At 42.7% G+C, this 15,796-nt stretch overlaps 1 protein-coding gene across 1 annotated transcript in view; it reads left to right on the forward strand.

Moving 5' to 3' along the window:
- The window catches only part of TEK (TEK receptor tyrosine kinase), a 131,794-nt gene that overhangs the window by 110,209 nt on the left and 5,789 nt on the right, over positions 1–15,796 (forward strand). Inside the window, exons 15-20 of the mRNA XM_083185453.1 lie at positions 286–496; positions 1,512–1,622; positions 5,186–5,376; positions 9,735–9,848; positions 11,844–11,914; positions 14,588–14,628. Of these exons, the coding sequence (XP_083041579.1) occupies positions 286–496; positions 1,512–1,622; positions 5,186–5,376; positions 9,735–9,848; positions 11,844–11,914; positions 14,588–14,628 (739 nt within the window). The remainder of the gene's footprint in view (positions 1–285; positions 497–1,511; positions 1,623–5,185; positions 5,377–9,734; positions 9,849–11,843; positions 11,915–14,587; positions 14,629–15,796) is intronic.

Below are 15,796 nucleotides of genomic sequence, written 5' to 3' on the forward strand. Positions count from 1 at the left end.
GACACCTCTATGACATCAGCTGCCATCAGCTGCCCAGCCCCCCGCACCCGCATTCCCATGGGCTTATCCCCTGGCCCACCGTCCCCCACCCACACTGTTGTATGCAAGCACCTGGCAAAAATTCTGTTCACCATGGCCGCTTGCACACAGTGGCTGCAAATGTGCATAAATGACTTAGAATGCACAAATTAGTTTTAAGGTATAAGCAAATGTGCAGTACATGTGTGTAGTATGTTTATGCAATGTCATGATAAATCCATCTCACCAGAGATACTTTTTGTCCAGAGAGAAGAGCCAGTAGTGCAGTTTAATGCTGGGTCACTGAACCATTTAAGGAAAGCCAAAAACAGCCCAGACCCTGTGGAGTACCCTGTCTTGGAATGGAATGATATTAAGTTTCAAGATGTGATTGGAGAGGGAAATTTCGGGCAAGTTCTTAAAGCACGCATCAAAAAGGATGGTCTACGGATGGATGCGGCCATCAAAAGAATGAAAGGTATATAAAGTGCAAAATGACTCATAAATTGAATTAACTCATATATTTGTGACCATCATTTTCTGGATTCTGAGGACCTGCTAAACAATATGGGGATCTTTTGCTTAATACACCTCCACAATTAGTCCAATAATGGAATAATATTGCTTACTAAGTCAAAATTCTGCATCAAACTATAGGTAGCAAGTTATCTCAGCTGACATTGTTTGGACAAATTGGGATTATTTACGCTGGAAATAGACCTTGCTTAACATGTACAAATATATAAGGGGCCAATGTAAGGAACTGTCCAGGGACCTTCTTGCTTTGAGGAAGGACTCTAGGACACATGGGCATGCGTTTAGACCAGAGGAAAAAAGATTCGTACCCTTAAAAGGAATCTTTTTTTGTTCAGGAAAGTTAAATTCTGGAACTCTCTTTCTGGAAAGGGGGTGTTGGCAGAAGCAATAAATACATTTAAAATAAGATTAGACAAACATTTATTGGGTAAAAACATCTAGGTAACAATCATAATCTGCCTCTAAAAATAAATCAAAATATACATAATATATAAAGGGATGTAGCAAACAGATCATACTCTATAATCAAAGGTTGAACTCGATGGACGCATTTGATCATGGGCATCGCAGGTAAAAATGCAGGTGGCGTTAACAATTGGGGGGGCCCAGGGTGGCTATTTGGGGTCTGTGGGCCATTTAACATTGTTCCCAATGTTAAATCGGGTCCATTGACCCATTTAACATTGTTCCCTATGGAAAATCGCGGTAATCGTGTCGGTCACATCGCATGAGTTTTTAAGCCGCATGCGATGCGACCGACGCGATTTCCATTTTTAACATGGTTTTCAATGGAAAATCGCGGGCATCGCGTCGGTCACATCGCAAATGGCATGCGATGTGCATGCGATGCCCTCGATGGGCGCCGTGCTAGGTAAAGAGTACCGTTATTATTTATATCAATATCAAGAAAGTAATACTAATTGGTCAAATCATTTCTTTTTCACAATATTTTCAAGAATATGCATCGAAAGATGACCACAGGGATTTTGCCGGAGAGCTGGAAGTTCTCTGTAAACTCGGCAGTCACCCGAACATTATAAATCTCCTGGGAGCCTGTGAGCATCGAGGTCAGTATATGTGTGCTGTATATAGGACAGAAATTCACCATCTGCTTTCATGAAAAGGGTTGCACTATACAGTATTTCTTATATTGCATGTCAGGAAACCCGCAGGGATGCGGTTGGAAGGTCAACACTCCTAAGATCAACAGTAAAATGGTCGACACATGAAAATGTTGCCATACCTTAGGTCAACATGGTCAAAAAGATAACACACGTAATAGGTCGACATGAAAAAGGTCGACATGAGTTTTTCACTTTAAAAAAATAAGAAGGCTCTTCTTTTCATACTTTACCATATAGTGGTCATAGAGTTAGATTACAATAGTGGGTCGGGCATAGCAAGGCAAGTGACTTGAGCCATGCCAGGGGGTGCAGTAGATGTATACATTGTCCATGACGACCTCTATCAACCTATTGCATGTATCGACCTTTTGGCCATGTTCATCATAACATAGGGGAAAATACATTTCAGTTTAGAGAATTCTGGACAGCAAATTCAAAATGTCATAGATCTGTAGATATAATGGAGGAAATTTACTAAGCCATTGGAATACGGCAGATCGACAGTATTCCGGCGAAAGTACGAATCGTGAATAGGGCAAATTTACTAATCTGTCGTATTCACCTCATTCATATTGTATTCATAAGTGTAACCACTTTTATATGGTGTGTATGCGTCATTTTGATTCACTATGGGTTAAGTTGTAGAACTACAAGACCCAGCCGGCCCTTTAATGCCCCGCATGATGGGACTTGTGGTTTGCCAAATCCCTGCATGTGGTGGAGGCTTGCTGGGACATGTATTTGTACAACTTTTTTTTACACATTTATGGCTATATGCTCAGTGCCCACTGCCAAGGGGCTCTGGGTTTCAGCCCAGGCTGGGGGTAACCTGGAGGGGGACCCTTTATTTGAGGGGTCCCCACTCCCCCAGGGTCCCTGCTCGGGCAGACTAGTCAGGGGTTAATGCTTTGGGGGAGCTTATATTAAAAATTCTCTCCCATCTGTGGCATTTGCCTGCTGGCTGTTTGGGCCAGTGCTGGTTACACGGGGGTACCCATACTCTTTTTGTCCCTCTTCCTGTATTTTTTCAACTAGAACCATGCTCAATGAGCCTGGGGTTGGTAATTGTCTGGCGGGGGTCCCCACACCATTTTTTTTCTATTTTTTTACACAGAGAACAAAGGAAATGAAGTGGCGCTAAACAATGTAAGAATAATAATACATTTTAATAAATAAATAACATATATAAAAAAAGATAAAAAATATATATAAACAAGGATGTATTGCAATGATAATATAGGTATGCAGTGGACTTGACAGGAATGAGGTGGTATTGGTTGAAGTCCCATTCCTATAATGCCGCCATACTATAAGTACTGTCCTGGTACCAAGGATGAAGAAGGGCAGGGCTATTTTTCAGCAGGCTCCAGCAGGAACTGAGGCCCTTATTCTAGTTCACTCTTTCTGACAAAATATTTCTTAGATGGACAAAACCATGTGCACTGCAGGTGAGGCAGGTGTAAAACCCCACCCAAATCGAATTATCTCTGCACAAGTAACACCTGCCTCACCTGCAGTGCACATGGTTTTGTCCATCTAAGAAATATTTTGTCAGAAAGAGTGAACTAGAATAAGGGCCTCAGTTCCTGCTGGAGTCTACTGAAAAATAGCCCTGAAGAAGGGTACTAACTCAAAGATGTGAGTGTTTCCACATATAATTACCAATAGTCAAATAGACTGTCCCTAATCCGTGTGTAGCCTTATAAAGGGTCCAGACAATGGGGTACAATAAAGTTCTTCATTGGTCAAGAGGTCAGGTTTCGCCTCTCCATATTGGTACAGTAAAGATGCACAGCTGGTTCTTTGATCAAGGCTCTGTCATCATATCCAGGGGTTCCCACTGTGCAACGGGTTTCAACTGGATTTCTTTAGTTAGCCCTTCCTCGAGACAATGTATAGATTAATATATATATATATATATATATATATATATATATATATATAACCCACAATAGTGTCAGTAGCGCCCTATATATAATGTGTAACACATGTAATGTCCATTTGAATAAAAGAAAAAACGCTAGTGGCTTCGATTTCTTTCTTGGAATGATTCTCCGTTTATTTTGATCAGTACCCAACGCGTTTCGTTCCCGTTAGGAACTTCATCAGGGGTTTTTTGATCTTCAATCTATTAGTGCCTTTTATAGGCCGAAAGTTTTCATATATCCTCATACAATGGTGGATTTTCTATTAATGGGTCTTGCACTTATTCCAAAGAAAAAGGAGTAGGACTCTTCATGAGTAAGGCCTTAATTATAAAAGCAACCTCAACCCAATTTCCTATTATTTTGGATGTGGAACTTTTGTGCCAGATCACATTGCAAAACAACAATATTCTAGTACTGGAATCCGTATGATGTCAAAGAAAGATTCTGCTTCTATGTGTAGGTGTGTGCTCCTAGAGGTCCAGCCAGCAATCTTTCTTTGACATCATACGGATTCCAGTACTAGAATATTGTTGTTTTGCAATGTGATCTGGCACAAAAGTTCCACATCCAAAATAATAGGAAATTGGGTTGAGGTTGCTTTTATAATTAAGGCCTTACTCATGAAGAGTCCTACTCCTTTTTCTTTGGAATAAGTGCAAGACCCATTAATAGAAAATCCACCATTGTATGAGGATATATGAAAACTTTCGGCCTATAAAAGGCACTAATAGATTGAAGATCAAAAAACCCCTGATGAAGTTCCTAACGGGAACGAAACGCGTTGGGTACTGATCAAAATAAACGGAGAATCATTCCAAGAAAGAAATCGAAGCCACTAGCGTTTTTTCTTTTATTCAAATGGACATTACATGTGTTACACATTATATATAGGGCGCTACTGACACTATTGTGGGTTAGGTAAAGAATTTGGTTCCTACTGGTAGGGGACCTAAGTGTCAAAATAGCGACCTGATACCTATTGAAGCGCAATTTCGGAGATATTGTTGTATATATATATATATATATATATATACGGATCCGATACGATTTGCCGGCGGTCGGGATCCCGGCGGTCGGAATCCCGACACTGGAATCCCGACCGCCGAAATCCCGACAAGGGGGGGACATGAATCGCTACGCTACGCTCGGCACGCTATTTTATTCTCCCTCTATGGGTGTCGGGGACACCCACAGAGGGAGAAAGTTTCGGGATTTCGGCGGTCGGGATTCCAGTGTCGGGATTCCGACCGCCGGGATCCCGACCGCCGGCAAATTAACTGCATCCCATATATACATTGGAGAAGGAACCGCACTCAGTCCATTAAAGAAGACACAGGGTGGTGCTCCACTTTAGAGGATTATCCATCCCAAAAATAGTATTTTAGAGAAAAGTAGGCACTCACCAGCACTGAGATTGTGCAAAAGCAAATAAGTTTTTATTCGTCAAATCATCGGGACATCAAGAAAGTCGACGTTTCAGCCCTCAACAGGGGCCTTTGTCAAGACCAAACACACGGATACAGCAGCAGACAAAGTATATACACAAATATTCTGACAGCTTTCCATTTCTTACCACAGGCTACTTGTACTTGGCTATTGAGTATGCTCCCCATGGTAATTTGCTGGACTTTCTGAGAAAAAGCAGAGTCCTGGAGACAGACCCTGCATTTGCTATAGCCAACAGCACCGCCTCAACTTTGACTTCTCAGCAGCTTCTGCAGTTTGCAGCAGATGTGGCTCGGGGCATGGATTACCTGAGCCAGAAACAGGTTTGTACTATGTATAATTTAAAATGACATAAAATGCACCCGAAGGGCAGGGAACACAATCTGTTACTTTTTTAAAATCCTATTCTAATTCTGATCATACAAAAAGGTAGAAACAAGAGAGGCAGCCGTAAATATCAGAACCGTCACTTTGCAATAACAAAATAACGTAGTGCCAGGGGAAGAAGGCAATGGAGTCATCTGCCGCCGGGCTCCTGCTCCCAAGGAGGCACCTCTCCTCCCCTGCTAGTTTCAAAAACTAATAAATCAGTTAATTGAAAGCCATTGATATCCCTTCTGTAACTGATTTCTGAAATATATGTGTTCTTTCTCTCTCTCTCTCACTCTCTCTCTCTCTCTCAATATATATGTGTGTGTGTATAAAACACATATATTTCAGAACAGACACATACACTATTATATTAAATACGGTTGGGGGGGGGGGGGTTGGGGCACCAATATATATCTTGCCTCCGGGCAACTGTGACAAACTTACACCACTGCGTAGTGCAGATACAAGGAATAAGACTGCCACTTAGTTACTGTTACAAAAGGCTGGGCTGAGCAAACTGCTTTATGCCCATGGAGGCATTTCCATGGTATTGTCCCTCTTCCACAGCATCCAACCAGCTTCAGTTACTGACTCCATGTGCATGTAAAGTGTCAGGTTCTCAGGAGGAGTCTTTTGAAAATGTGAAAGACTATTTGGCCAAGATCTAACTTGAAACATGTGACAGCCAATTAAATCCGGGTAAATCCGAACCTGCTCATCTCTACACAGAATACATATTTTTATATAGCTCTATTATATTTACTGCACACCTCCAGAAGGGAGCCTAATCTCTCTTTGTACACCAATTGGAAAAAACGTGGGTACTTGTGTAGTTTCACGGCGCCGGAAGTGCAGAGGCTCGCGTGCCGCTCTAGCTATGAAACTTGGCAGCCTGCCAGAGGCTCTGTTTCACTGTGCGCGTGCCGCTCTAGCTCTGTCTGACTGAGCTTGTGCCGCTCTAGCTGTACGTAAACAGCGTAGCGGCCGGCCAGCAGCAGCGCTGCCCAGGCGCTGACAGGTCAATGTCACTGTGGCACTTGTAGTTCCACAGTAAAATAGGCAGCGCCTGGGCACCGCTGACAACGGGGGTATGTTAAAGTGGGCACCCCGGCACAGCGATGCCGGGGCTTCTAAACTTTACGCGAGATTCAGACGCAACTCGAGTCACATAGATAGCCGCTAAGAAGCCGGAAAGCCTGGATTCAGACGTGGCCCTAGGGGAACACTATTGAAACCCACCCTCAGTGCCACTAGTGGACACCACAGCTGTGGACCGTGTAAATCCCACTATCCACGCCCACCCGAAGCGTGGTGAGCGGCGGCGGTACGCGTCCTACGACCTTTTCATACCCCCACTATCCACGTCGGCGTGGAGTTGAGAATAGATTAGTGTGGCGAGCGCAGCGAGCCCCTGCGAGGGGACGCGGATACCTTCACAGCTAACCGCGTCCCCTGGCGGGCTTCACAGGTGTCAGCGTCCGCTCGCCACGCACCGAGCCCGAAGCGTGGCGAGCGGACGCTGACACCTGTGAAGCCCGCCAGGGGACGCGGTTAGCTGTGAAGGTATCCGCGTCCCCTCGCGGGGCTCGCCGCGCTTCGGGCTCGGTGGCTTGCTACGCTCGCCACACTAATCTATTCTCAACTCCACGCCGACGTGGATAGTGGGGGTATGAAAAGGTCGTAGGACGCGTACCGCCGCCGCTCGCCACGCTTCGGGTGGGCGTGGATAGTGGGATTTACACGGTCCACAGCTGTGGCGTCCACTAGTGGCACTGAGGGTGGGTTTCAGGCTTCTTAGCGGCTATCTATGTGACTCAAGATTCAGACGCAGTTGCGTCTGAATCTCGCGTACAGTTTAGAAGCCCCGGCATCGCTGTGCCGGGGTGTCCACTTTAACATACCCCCATTGTCAGCGGTGCCCAGGCGCTGCCTAATTGACTGTGGAACTACAAGTGCCACAGTGACATTGATCTGTCAGCGCCTGGGCAGCGCTGCTGCTGCTAGGCGGCCACTACGCTGTTTACATACAGCTAGAGCGGCACAAGCTCAGTCAGACAGAGCTAGAGCTGCAAGCGCACAGTGAAACAGAGCCTCTGGCAGGCTGCCAAGTTTCATAGCTAGAGCGGCACGCGAGCCTCTGCACTTCCGGCGCCGTGAAACTACACAAGTACCAAAATGTGAAAGCTCATTTTATGATCCTTATTCAAAATAATAATTCTTAAATCTACTTGGTCACGTAAGAAATCTTATGGGGGGGGATCTTAGAATGCACACCCGATTTACATGAGGTGCTAACATGCTGGGACTTGTAGTTCTGCAAAGAAAAACATGTGGTGCAGATGCACACTCCATATTATTAATCAAATCAATCAATAATAGAGGTTCTTGGTATATTTATTGGCCAGGAAATATTTGCCCACCAACTAGCTTCACGGTGACCTCATTTCTGGTGGGTCCCTAATACTACGTTTGAATCTGGGGCGCGGAACCCCAAAAAGGCCAGCATAAGCAAGTCACCCCAGGGCAGCACACAAGTGAAAAACTAAGCTATAAAAGTGTGTTAATAAGAAAGAAGCAGGAGCTAGAGGTTAAAAAGTGTGGTGCTAGGAAGTATATTATTAGTGAAAATAACGTAAGAAATCACCAGAATTACTTTTTCCCATGACTTGGATTTTCTAATGGATATTTACTTGAGTGTGCTTGTTTAATATAGAGCTGTTAATGACATATGTCACTATACTTTGGTGCTGGAGGATTCTCTTCCTTGTAGAAATATAGTTCTTTACTTGCCTCTGTTTGATTTACTACTGTGTAACCTTTTATTTATTTAGTGTTCTATATGTAATGAGATATATGCAACTCATTGCTTGGGGCACAAAATAAATTATACATTGGCAGCAAGTCTGGCGTAGTGGTTAGCGTTATGCCCTCACAGCATTAATCACATGACTTCAATTCTTGAATCTGTGGGGAGTTTGTTCTCCCTGTGCTTAAGTGTATCCATATAATAGGTAATATAGATTGTAAGCTACTCTGAGACCAGGGGTTAAAGTGGAGGGGAAACTGGGTGGAACTGAGTTCCCCCACCTGTAAAGGTAGGAGGAACTCATTTCCACCTCCACCACAGCCATGCACAGTAAATACAACAGAAAAGCCTGTCCCAGTGGCTTCCTTTTTCCCACATGGCATATGTGATGTCATGCCTTCATTGCCGCTGATGTGAACAAGAAAGGAAGCTGCTGCAGGGACAGATATAGATATGTGTATAAAGGGCACTTACTGTGCCCTTTTGTTTAAGGGGTACTACTGCCCTGAGCATTATGCAAATATAAGCAATACTGCTGTAGGCATTATATGTAAGCGAGACTACTGTGTGGCATACTTGTACAAGGAATACTATTGTGTAGTGTAACTTGAATAAGGAGCACTAGTGTGTTATAATACTAGTGCACTACTTTGAGGTGCAATATGAATCAGGGGCACTACATGTGTAATGTGTATATGATTGTGCTACTGTGTGGCATAATTTGTGAGGCTGCTGTCTCTTTATAAAGTATGGGAGGTAAGCACAAATATTGTAGTTTGCAGGGGGTACCGAAAACCCTGGCACTGACCCGGGTTCTGCATGGTGGAGGGAGTGAGGGGGCGGTGGCAGCGGAAATTAGTTCCACCACCTTTCCAGGACCACTTTAAGCCCTGCCTGAGACACACTGATGTGAATGACTGAAGCATTCTCTATATAATGCTGCATAATACATAACTATATATAAGGAAAAACAAACAAACTGCACTAAAATAGAAATCAAAATGTATTTAAATTAGAGATGTGCGGGTTCTGATTTAACTCAAAATGAGATCTAACTGGCTATCTGGCTGTCACATGTTTTGGAGGCAAAACATGTGACAGTTGATAGCCAATAAGATCCCGTTTTGAGATCCGGGCAAATCCGAACCTGCACATGTCTAATTTAAATAAAATGAAAATATGAAATAAAGTCATACATATATTAAAATATAAAAACAACCTCAGTCAGAAGCAACAATAGCCAATATTTTAGTGGTATTAATAGGCAAATCCAAAGCACTTTATGCTATATAAGATGAAGTCCTTGTATCAATGCATATTTAGTTAGTTGATGCATGAAACAGATCCCAGTGGGGTAGTTTATGGATTAGTGTAGATACATAACTATAGAACAAAAAGCAATAACTAGATCAGTTTGACATATATTCCTGTTCACATAGCATAATTATGTGTATTATAAGTTATGCATAATAAGGGCAATCTTGTGCTCTTGTATTTCTCTAGTTCATACATCGGGATCTAGCAGCCAGAAATATTTTGGTTGGTGAAAACTATCTTGCAAAGATTGCCGATTTTGGTTTATCAAGAGGGCAAGAAGTGTATGTAAAAAAGACAATGGTAAGTAAGCATGCATTTACAGGATAGTGGTAAACAATCACACCATGACCTTTGCAATCACTATATGGAAACATTTTATTAGAGTTTAAAATGGGTTTATTGCTTTTCTAACTGCAAATAAATTATAAGGCAGAATGAGTTCTAATCATAAAATTATATTTAATATGCTGTCACATAAATCTTTTTATATTGTTTTTTTGTAAAACTAAATTATAGTGATGTCCAGCATTATGAGGTGTAATTATGTAACCATAGCTTAACAACATATTTCAGTACTATCTGAAGTCTTTTATGTGGTTTGTGGCACAAACCAAGAGAATATCATATGTTTACTGCTTATGTGCTTATAACTACTGATGCTGTATATGGGAAAATACGTATTTACTTTTCATTTACAGCATCACTTAACACTTTCCATGTACTGTATTTAATATACGCAGTTGGATATCCTTTATTATTAACAAACATGTGATCTACAATAGGCCGCATTCAGGGCCGGTGCAATGCGCCAGAGCACCCCAGGTGGGGGGGTGCCAGGAATGTTGCGGTGCGTCTCGAGCCAGGGGGGGGGGTGCCGGGAGTGTTGCGGTGTGACGGGGGTGGTGGAGGGATTAGTTAGTGCTCACCTCTGTACCACAACCGGGATGCGAGTGTGCTTTGTGCATGCACTGCAGGAGGACAGGGCACGCAGCCAGTGTGTGGTGTGCGGGTGTTACCCCAGCCTGTTACTCCAGGGTGACACTCCACGGGGGGGATGGGCGATGCGGTGGCGGATGCGAATTTGCCACTCACCTCCATACCATGCAGGGGGGGGGGGACCTGATCCATCTTCCGACTCCAGTGGCCGGCGCCCTTTGCAAATGCCTAAAGTTGCCTAGTGGTGGCGCCAGTCCTGGCCGCACTCACAGACTTTTGATGTGTTGAAACAAGATGTCTAGTCAGAGCATGAAATCTATGTTTCTATGTTGGTTTGTTTCTACTCGGTTTGTTTAATCACTGTTGTTTCCAATTGTAAAGCGCAAAGGAATAAGCTGCCCTATGTAAGAAACTGTAAATAATAATAATATTTCGGGGACACAGCTCTCCTTCATCAGGAGAAGGAAGAAGGTGAGCTGTGTCCCTGAAACGTACTGAAGATTTCCTGTTCTGAATAGACAAGTTGTTTCAACATATAGGAAGTCTGTGAGTGCTGCCTTTATTTCTCTGTGTGTGTGTGTGTGTTTTTGGGCACAGTCCCTAAGGGAGGGCACCACAGCAGATTACCCTGTGGGTATAGTCGTAAAAATACTGTAGGTTATTAATGTAAACATGTAAGCATTTTGTCACTGTAAAGCCCCAAACACACTATACGAAAATTTAAATATAGCGCTCAGAAGGGCCCTTCAAAGCAATTTCTTTAAAAAAATATATATATATATTAGCCAATATTGTAAATGATGCAAGCTTCCGTACATCATTAATGATCCCCCCCATGTACGGAACATGCAGGTTGGATTTAGCTACAGTAGCTTGTTCAGCGGGTCCTGTTGACATCACTGAAGGATATTGTTTAGCAATAATCATTCATTGTGTACACTCAATAACGTTTGACCAGCAGCACCGCCGATATACTGTAGTTGGCCCTAGTCATTTATTGTGTATGGAGTTTAAGCTAAGGCTACAACCTTGCATGTAACCTTGCATCCGTTTCCGTAATTTCCTCATTGTCCTGCAAAATATGGAAGCACTTACTGTATAAATAAAATATAACATAGATAAAAAGTCAATTTCAAACGATATTTAAATGTCCCATAATCCAACTGGACTTATACCATAACATTTTAAGTAAATTGTCAAATACAATCTAGCTAGTAGTTTACCATTTTGTTAGCAAAGTTCCTTATTCATTACTCACATAATTATGGATTAAGCTTAATTTGTGTAATTTTTATTATATTATTTTAATTGTGTGAGATTTATATAGCATGCTTACACTGTTCTTATGGATTTTCCTAGGGAAGGCTTCCAGTTCGATGGATGGCAATTGAGTCGTTGAACTACAGTGTTTATACATCAAACAGTGATGTGTAAGTGTATGGCTGCTACCTTTTCTCTTTATGTATATCATGCAATCAGTGATGTTTGCGTTTTCTCATAATATGACATTAGAGACATCCAGACATCTATTTATACATGTGTTAGCGGACCGTACATACTAACTTACAATCTTGGTGCTGTGAACATTTGATGTATTTGATAGAGTTGGCTGTACCATGACTGAGACTTGTTAATGATTTCCTCATTAAGCAGAGAAGTGCTGACTATTAATCTTATAGTTCATGGGTCCTCAAACTGCGGCCCTCCAGATGTTGTGAAGCTACAAATCCCAGCATGCCTTTCCACAGTTTTAACACTCCCTTATAGCAAAACTGTGGCAAGGCATGCTGGGATTTGTAGTTTCACAACATCTGGAGGGCCGCAGTTTGAGGACCCATGTTATAGTTCATCATTCTGTACAGTATAGGAAAAGTGGCTTTATTATTCCACATGAAAGCATTAACTTCCAAATTTCTTATTAGCATACCACCCAACTGTCCCAATTACAGCAGGACAGTCCTATTATCTGGAAACTCTCCCACTGTCCCGCTGTCCCTCCCGCAGGCGGAAATGTCCACAGTGGAGAAGCAGTTGGGGGGAGCCAGAGATCACCGCCGCTCTGCTCTGTGTAAAAAAAAGGGGGTCGCTGCACTAGGCCACACCCATTAACCTAAGGCCATGTCCACCCCTTAGTTCCACCTACTCTTTGGCGTGGCAGGTTCCAGTCTAACAATTACAAAAAGTTGGAAGGTATGCTTTAGCATAAACTGTCTCTGAATTATGTATTACATTTGACTGTATATACTATGGGCCTTATTCTAGTTCACTCATTCTGACAAAATCCTTCTTAGAGGGACACAACCATGTGCACTGCAGGGGGGTAGATGTAAAATGTGCAGAGAGAATTAGATTTGGGTGAGTTATTTTGTTTCTGTGCAGGGTAAATACTGGCTGCTTTATTTTGACACTGCAATATAGATCTCACTTTGAAGAAAAACCACACCCAAATCTAATTCTCTCTGCACAAATTACATCTGCCCCACCTGCAGTGCACATGGTTTTCTCCATCTAAGAAGGATTTTGTCAGAAAGAGTGAACTAGAATAAGGCCGTATGTCACATGCAATTTGGTAGTAGTGGGCTTCATATCATATTACACAGACCTTTAAATAAAAACGGCATGCATTATTTGTAAAATAGTAAATTTAAGGTGAATCTGACATTTCCTAAATATTCTAACATGTCTAGATGACATTGCTATGAGTTGTGCTGCAATTGTTGCTGCATTTTGTTTTATCGTAAATGTTTGATAAGGTATCCGGATAGCTGACAATGTCTAGGTCAACAGTCAATAGAGTGACACCAAAAAGTCAACATGTACAAGATCGACATTGACAAAAGGTCAACACAAGCAATAGGTCGACATGAGATACGTTTTTCCTATTTTGGACAGAATTTACCATCAACATGTTCTATTGGTAATTGTAAAGAGCAGAGTGAGCCATGCAAGGGGACCCGAAAAGAAAAAGATGATGGAGCGCTAGAAAAAAAAAATTCTGATAAATTGGGTATCACAATAAAATATTTTTTATTTTGTTAAATTAAAACGTAATAATAATAACACATTGTAAACATATATAAAAAAACTGAAAGAAAAGGTCATATGACAATAGCAAGTGAACTAACTGAAATAATCAAATTCAGGTATAATAAGGTTGTATATGTATTGAGTTGGAGTCCCACTTTCACCGCTCTTTTTCTTGTTTTGGCTCACATTTCCACTGGGTATCCTTAATAAAAAGGAAATTTCTCAGGGGGGGTCCATAAACCTTGCAGGGTAGGCTGCTGGAGGGTAATGGCAGTCCTCAGTTATTTGGATATTTTTTTCTAGCGCTCCACCATCTTTTTCTGTATTCATATAGGGGATTTGACATCCCCCTGTGGGAGTAACTAAGCACTACACCAAAGTAGGAGCTTGTTACATTTGCAAAGCCGCAAGGTTTGTAAATATATTTATATTTTAATGCAAGGGGACCCAGTGCGCTAATTAACCCTTTCACTGGCAATCCCGAGAATTTTCCGGGCTGTGCCCTAATGCCCAGGCTGGCAAGCCCGGAAAATTCTCGGGATTGCCAGTGATTAGCGCTGGGCAGCGCTGCTGAGTTTATTGCTGAACTCAGGCAGCTTCAGCGCTGCCTGGCTCCCTCCCCTCCGCCGCGCCCCAGCTCACTCCACCCCCCGTCTGTTACATTACAGCCTGCGGTGCCGGCTTATGACAAGATGGGTCGCAGCATGTAGGGACGGGGAGCCGCGGTGCAGGCCAGGCAGAGGCTGATTGACGATTCAGCAGCGCTGCCCGGACCCAGGGGAGACGGTGGTGTTTTTTTTTTAGGGAGAGCTCCCCATAAAAAACTCGCCTAGTGGGGAGTGCTCGCTAAAAAACCCCCACCACTGAAGGGGTTAAGGGTCCATTTGCTTATGTGTCAACATTGACACAAAAAAAAAAGAGTGGAAAACTCATGTTGATCTCTTCACGTGTCATTCTTTTCAATGTGTCAATCTTTTGTCAATGTTGACCTTGTACATGACCTTGTGTTATTAATTAGGATTTATTACCTGGTGATCTATTAAATTCTCTGTAATGTTTTATCTTCTCTTTTATAGCTGGTCATTTGGAGTTTTATTATGGGAAATTGTGAGTTTGGGTGAGTATAATAATAATAATATTTTATAGAACTTACTATTTTAATTCAGTACCATGCACACACTGGGGTCAAAAGCTAATTAGCTGTGTTGTTTAAGAAAACATAACAATTAAGCAACCTTGGGAATAACATGCAAATGTTGTGGCCAATAGCAAAAAATGCAGCAATGTATTCACCTGGGACCGCACACAGCTATTTTGAGCATATGCAGGGCCTGACACCTACTGTATGCAGTAGTCTCACTGGATTCTCATTACAGCACAATATCATATCGTTTTGTAAGTAATTTTACTAAATCTAGGTTACAATTGTTCCATAAATGTCATTTTTATTGCTTTTATTTACATTGTTTGGCCTTTGAAAGTGAAATGAGACTTCACTGCAAATGTGCCAGCCTATGCTCTGAGGAGGGCAGAGCTACTGTATACTGTAATATATGAATGACCACCAGGCCCCCTCATCTGGAGTCTGCATAGCTGTCGTCCCAAATAACTATAGTGATACTCCTGCAACATAAATTAATCATGTCTAAGCTCTTTGTATATAATAAAAAAATATCCTTGATCAAGGGGCATATGTAATAAAGAGGACCAAAGAGCCTAAGGCTGGATTTTGCTTTGCCTAATACAAGAAATGGATACCTTAGGGCAGCAGTTCTCAAAATGTGGGTCCTGACCCCAAAGTGGGTCCCAACCTTCTCAGTATGGGGTCGCAAGTTGCTGAGATTAGAAAAGTCATCAGCCTGATGGTCAGCAACATGGAGTTGCGACTCGCAACTCCATGTTGCTGACCATCAGGCTGATGACTTTTCTAATCTCAGTCAGTGATTTAAGGAGTCTAATAGATCTGTCTGTTATTTTCGACTCCTCACATCATGTTGTGCCTCCACAATGCTGCCATGTATGTGCTGTCTGCACATGTGATGTGATGACCTTCAGCAGTAACTTGCTTGGGTCCTGTAATTATTTAATTAATTTTCCAGGGGTTTGCTCCAGTGCAGACTGGCAAACCCGGAAAATTCTCGGGAGTACCACTGCCTGTGCTCCTCCTTGCAGGGCAGCGCTGCTGAGCGCTGAGATCAGCACCGCACTCAGCTTCGGCGGCTGCCCAGCCCTCTGCTGTGTGCGGCGTGATCTTGTAACATCACGACGCACATAGCCAGGTTGCC

The sequence above is a fragment of the Crinia signifera genome, chromosome 1 (genome assembly GCF_055691185.1).
Source record: "Crinia signifera chromosome 1, ASM5569118v1, whole genome shotgun sequence".
Lineage (NCBI taxonomy): Eukaryota > Metazoa > Chordata > Amphibia > Anura > Myobatrachidae > Crinia > Crinia signifera.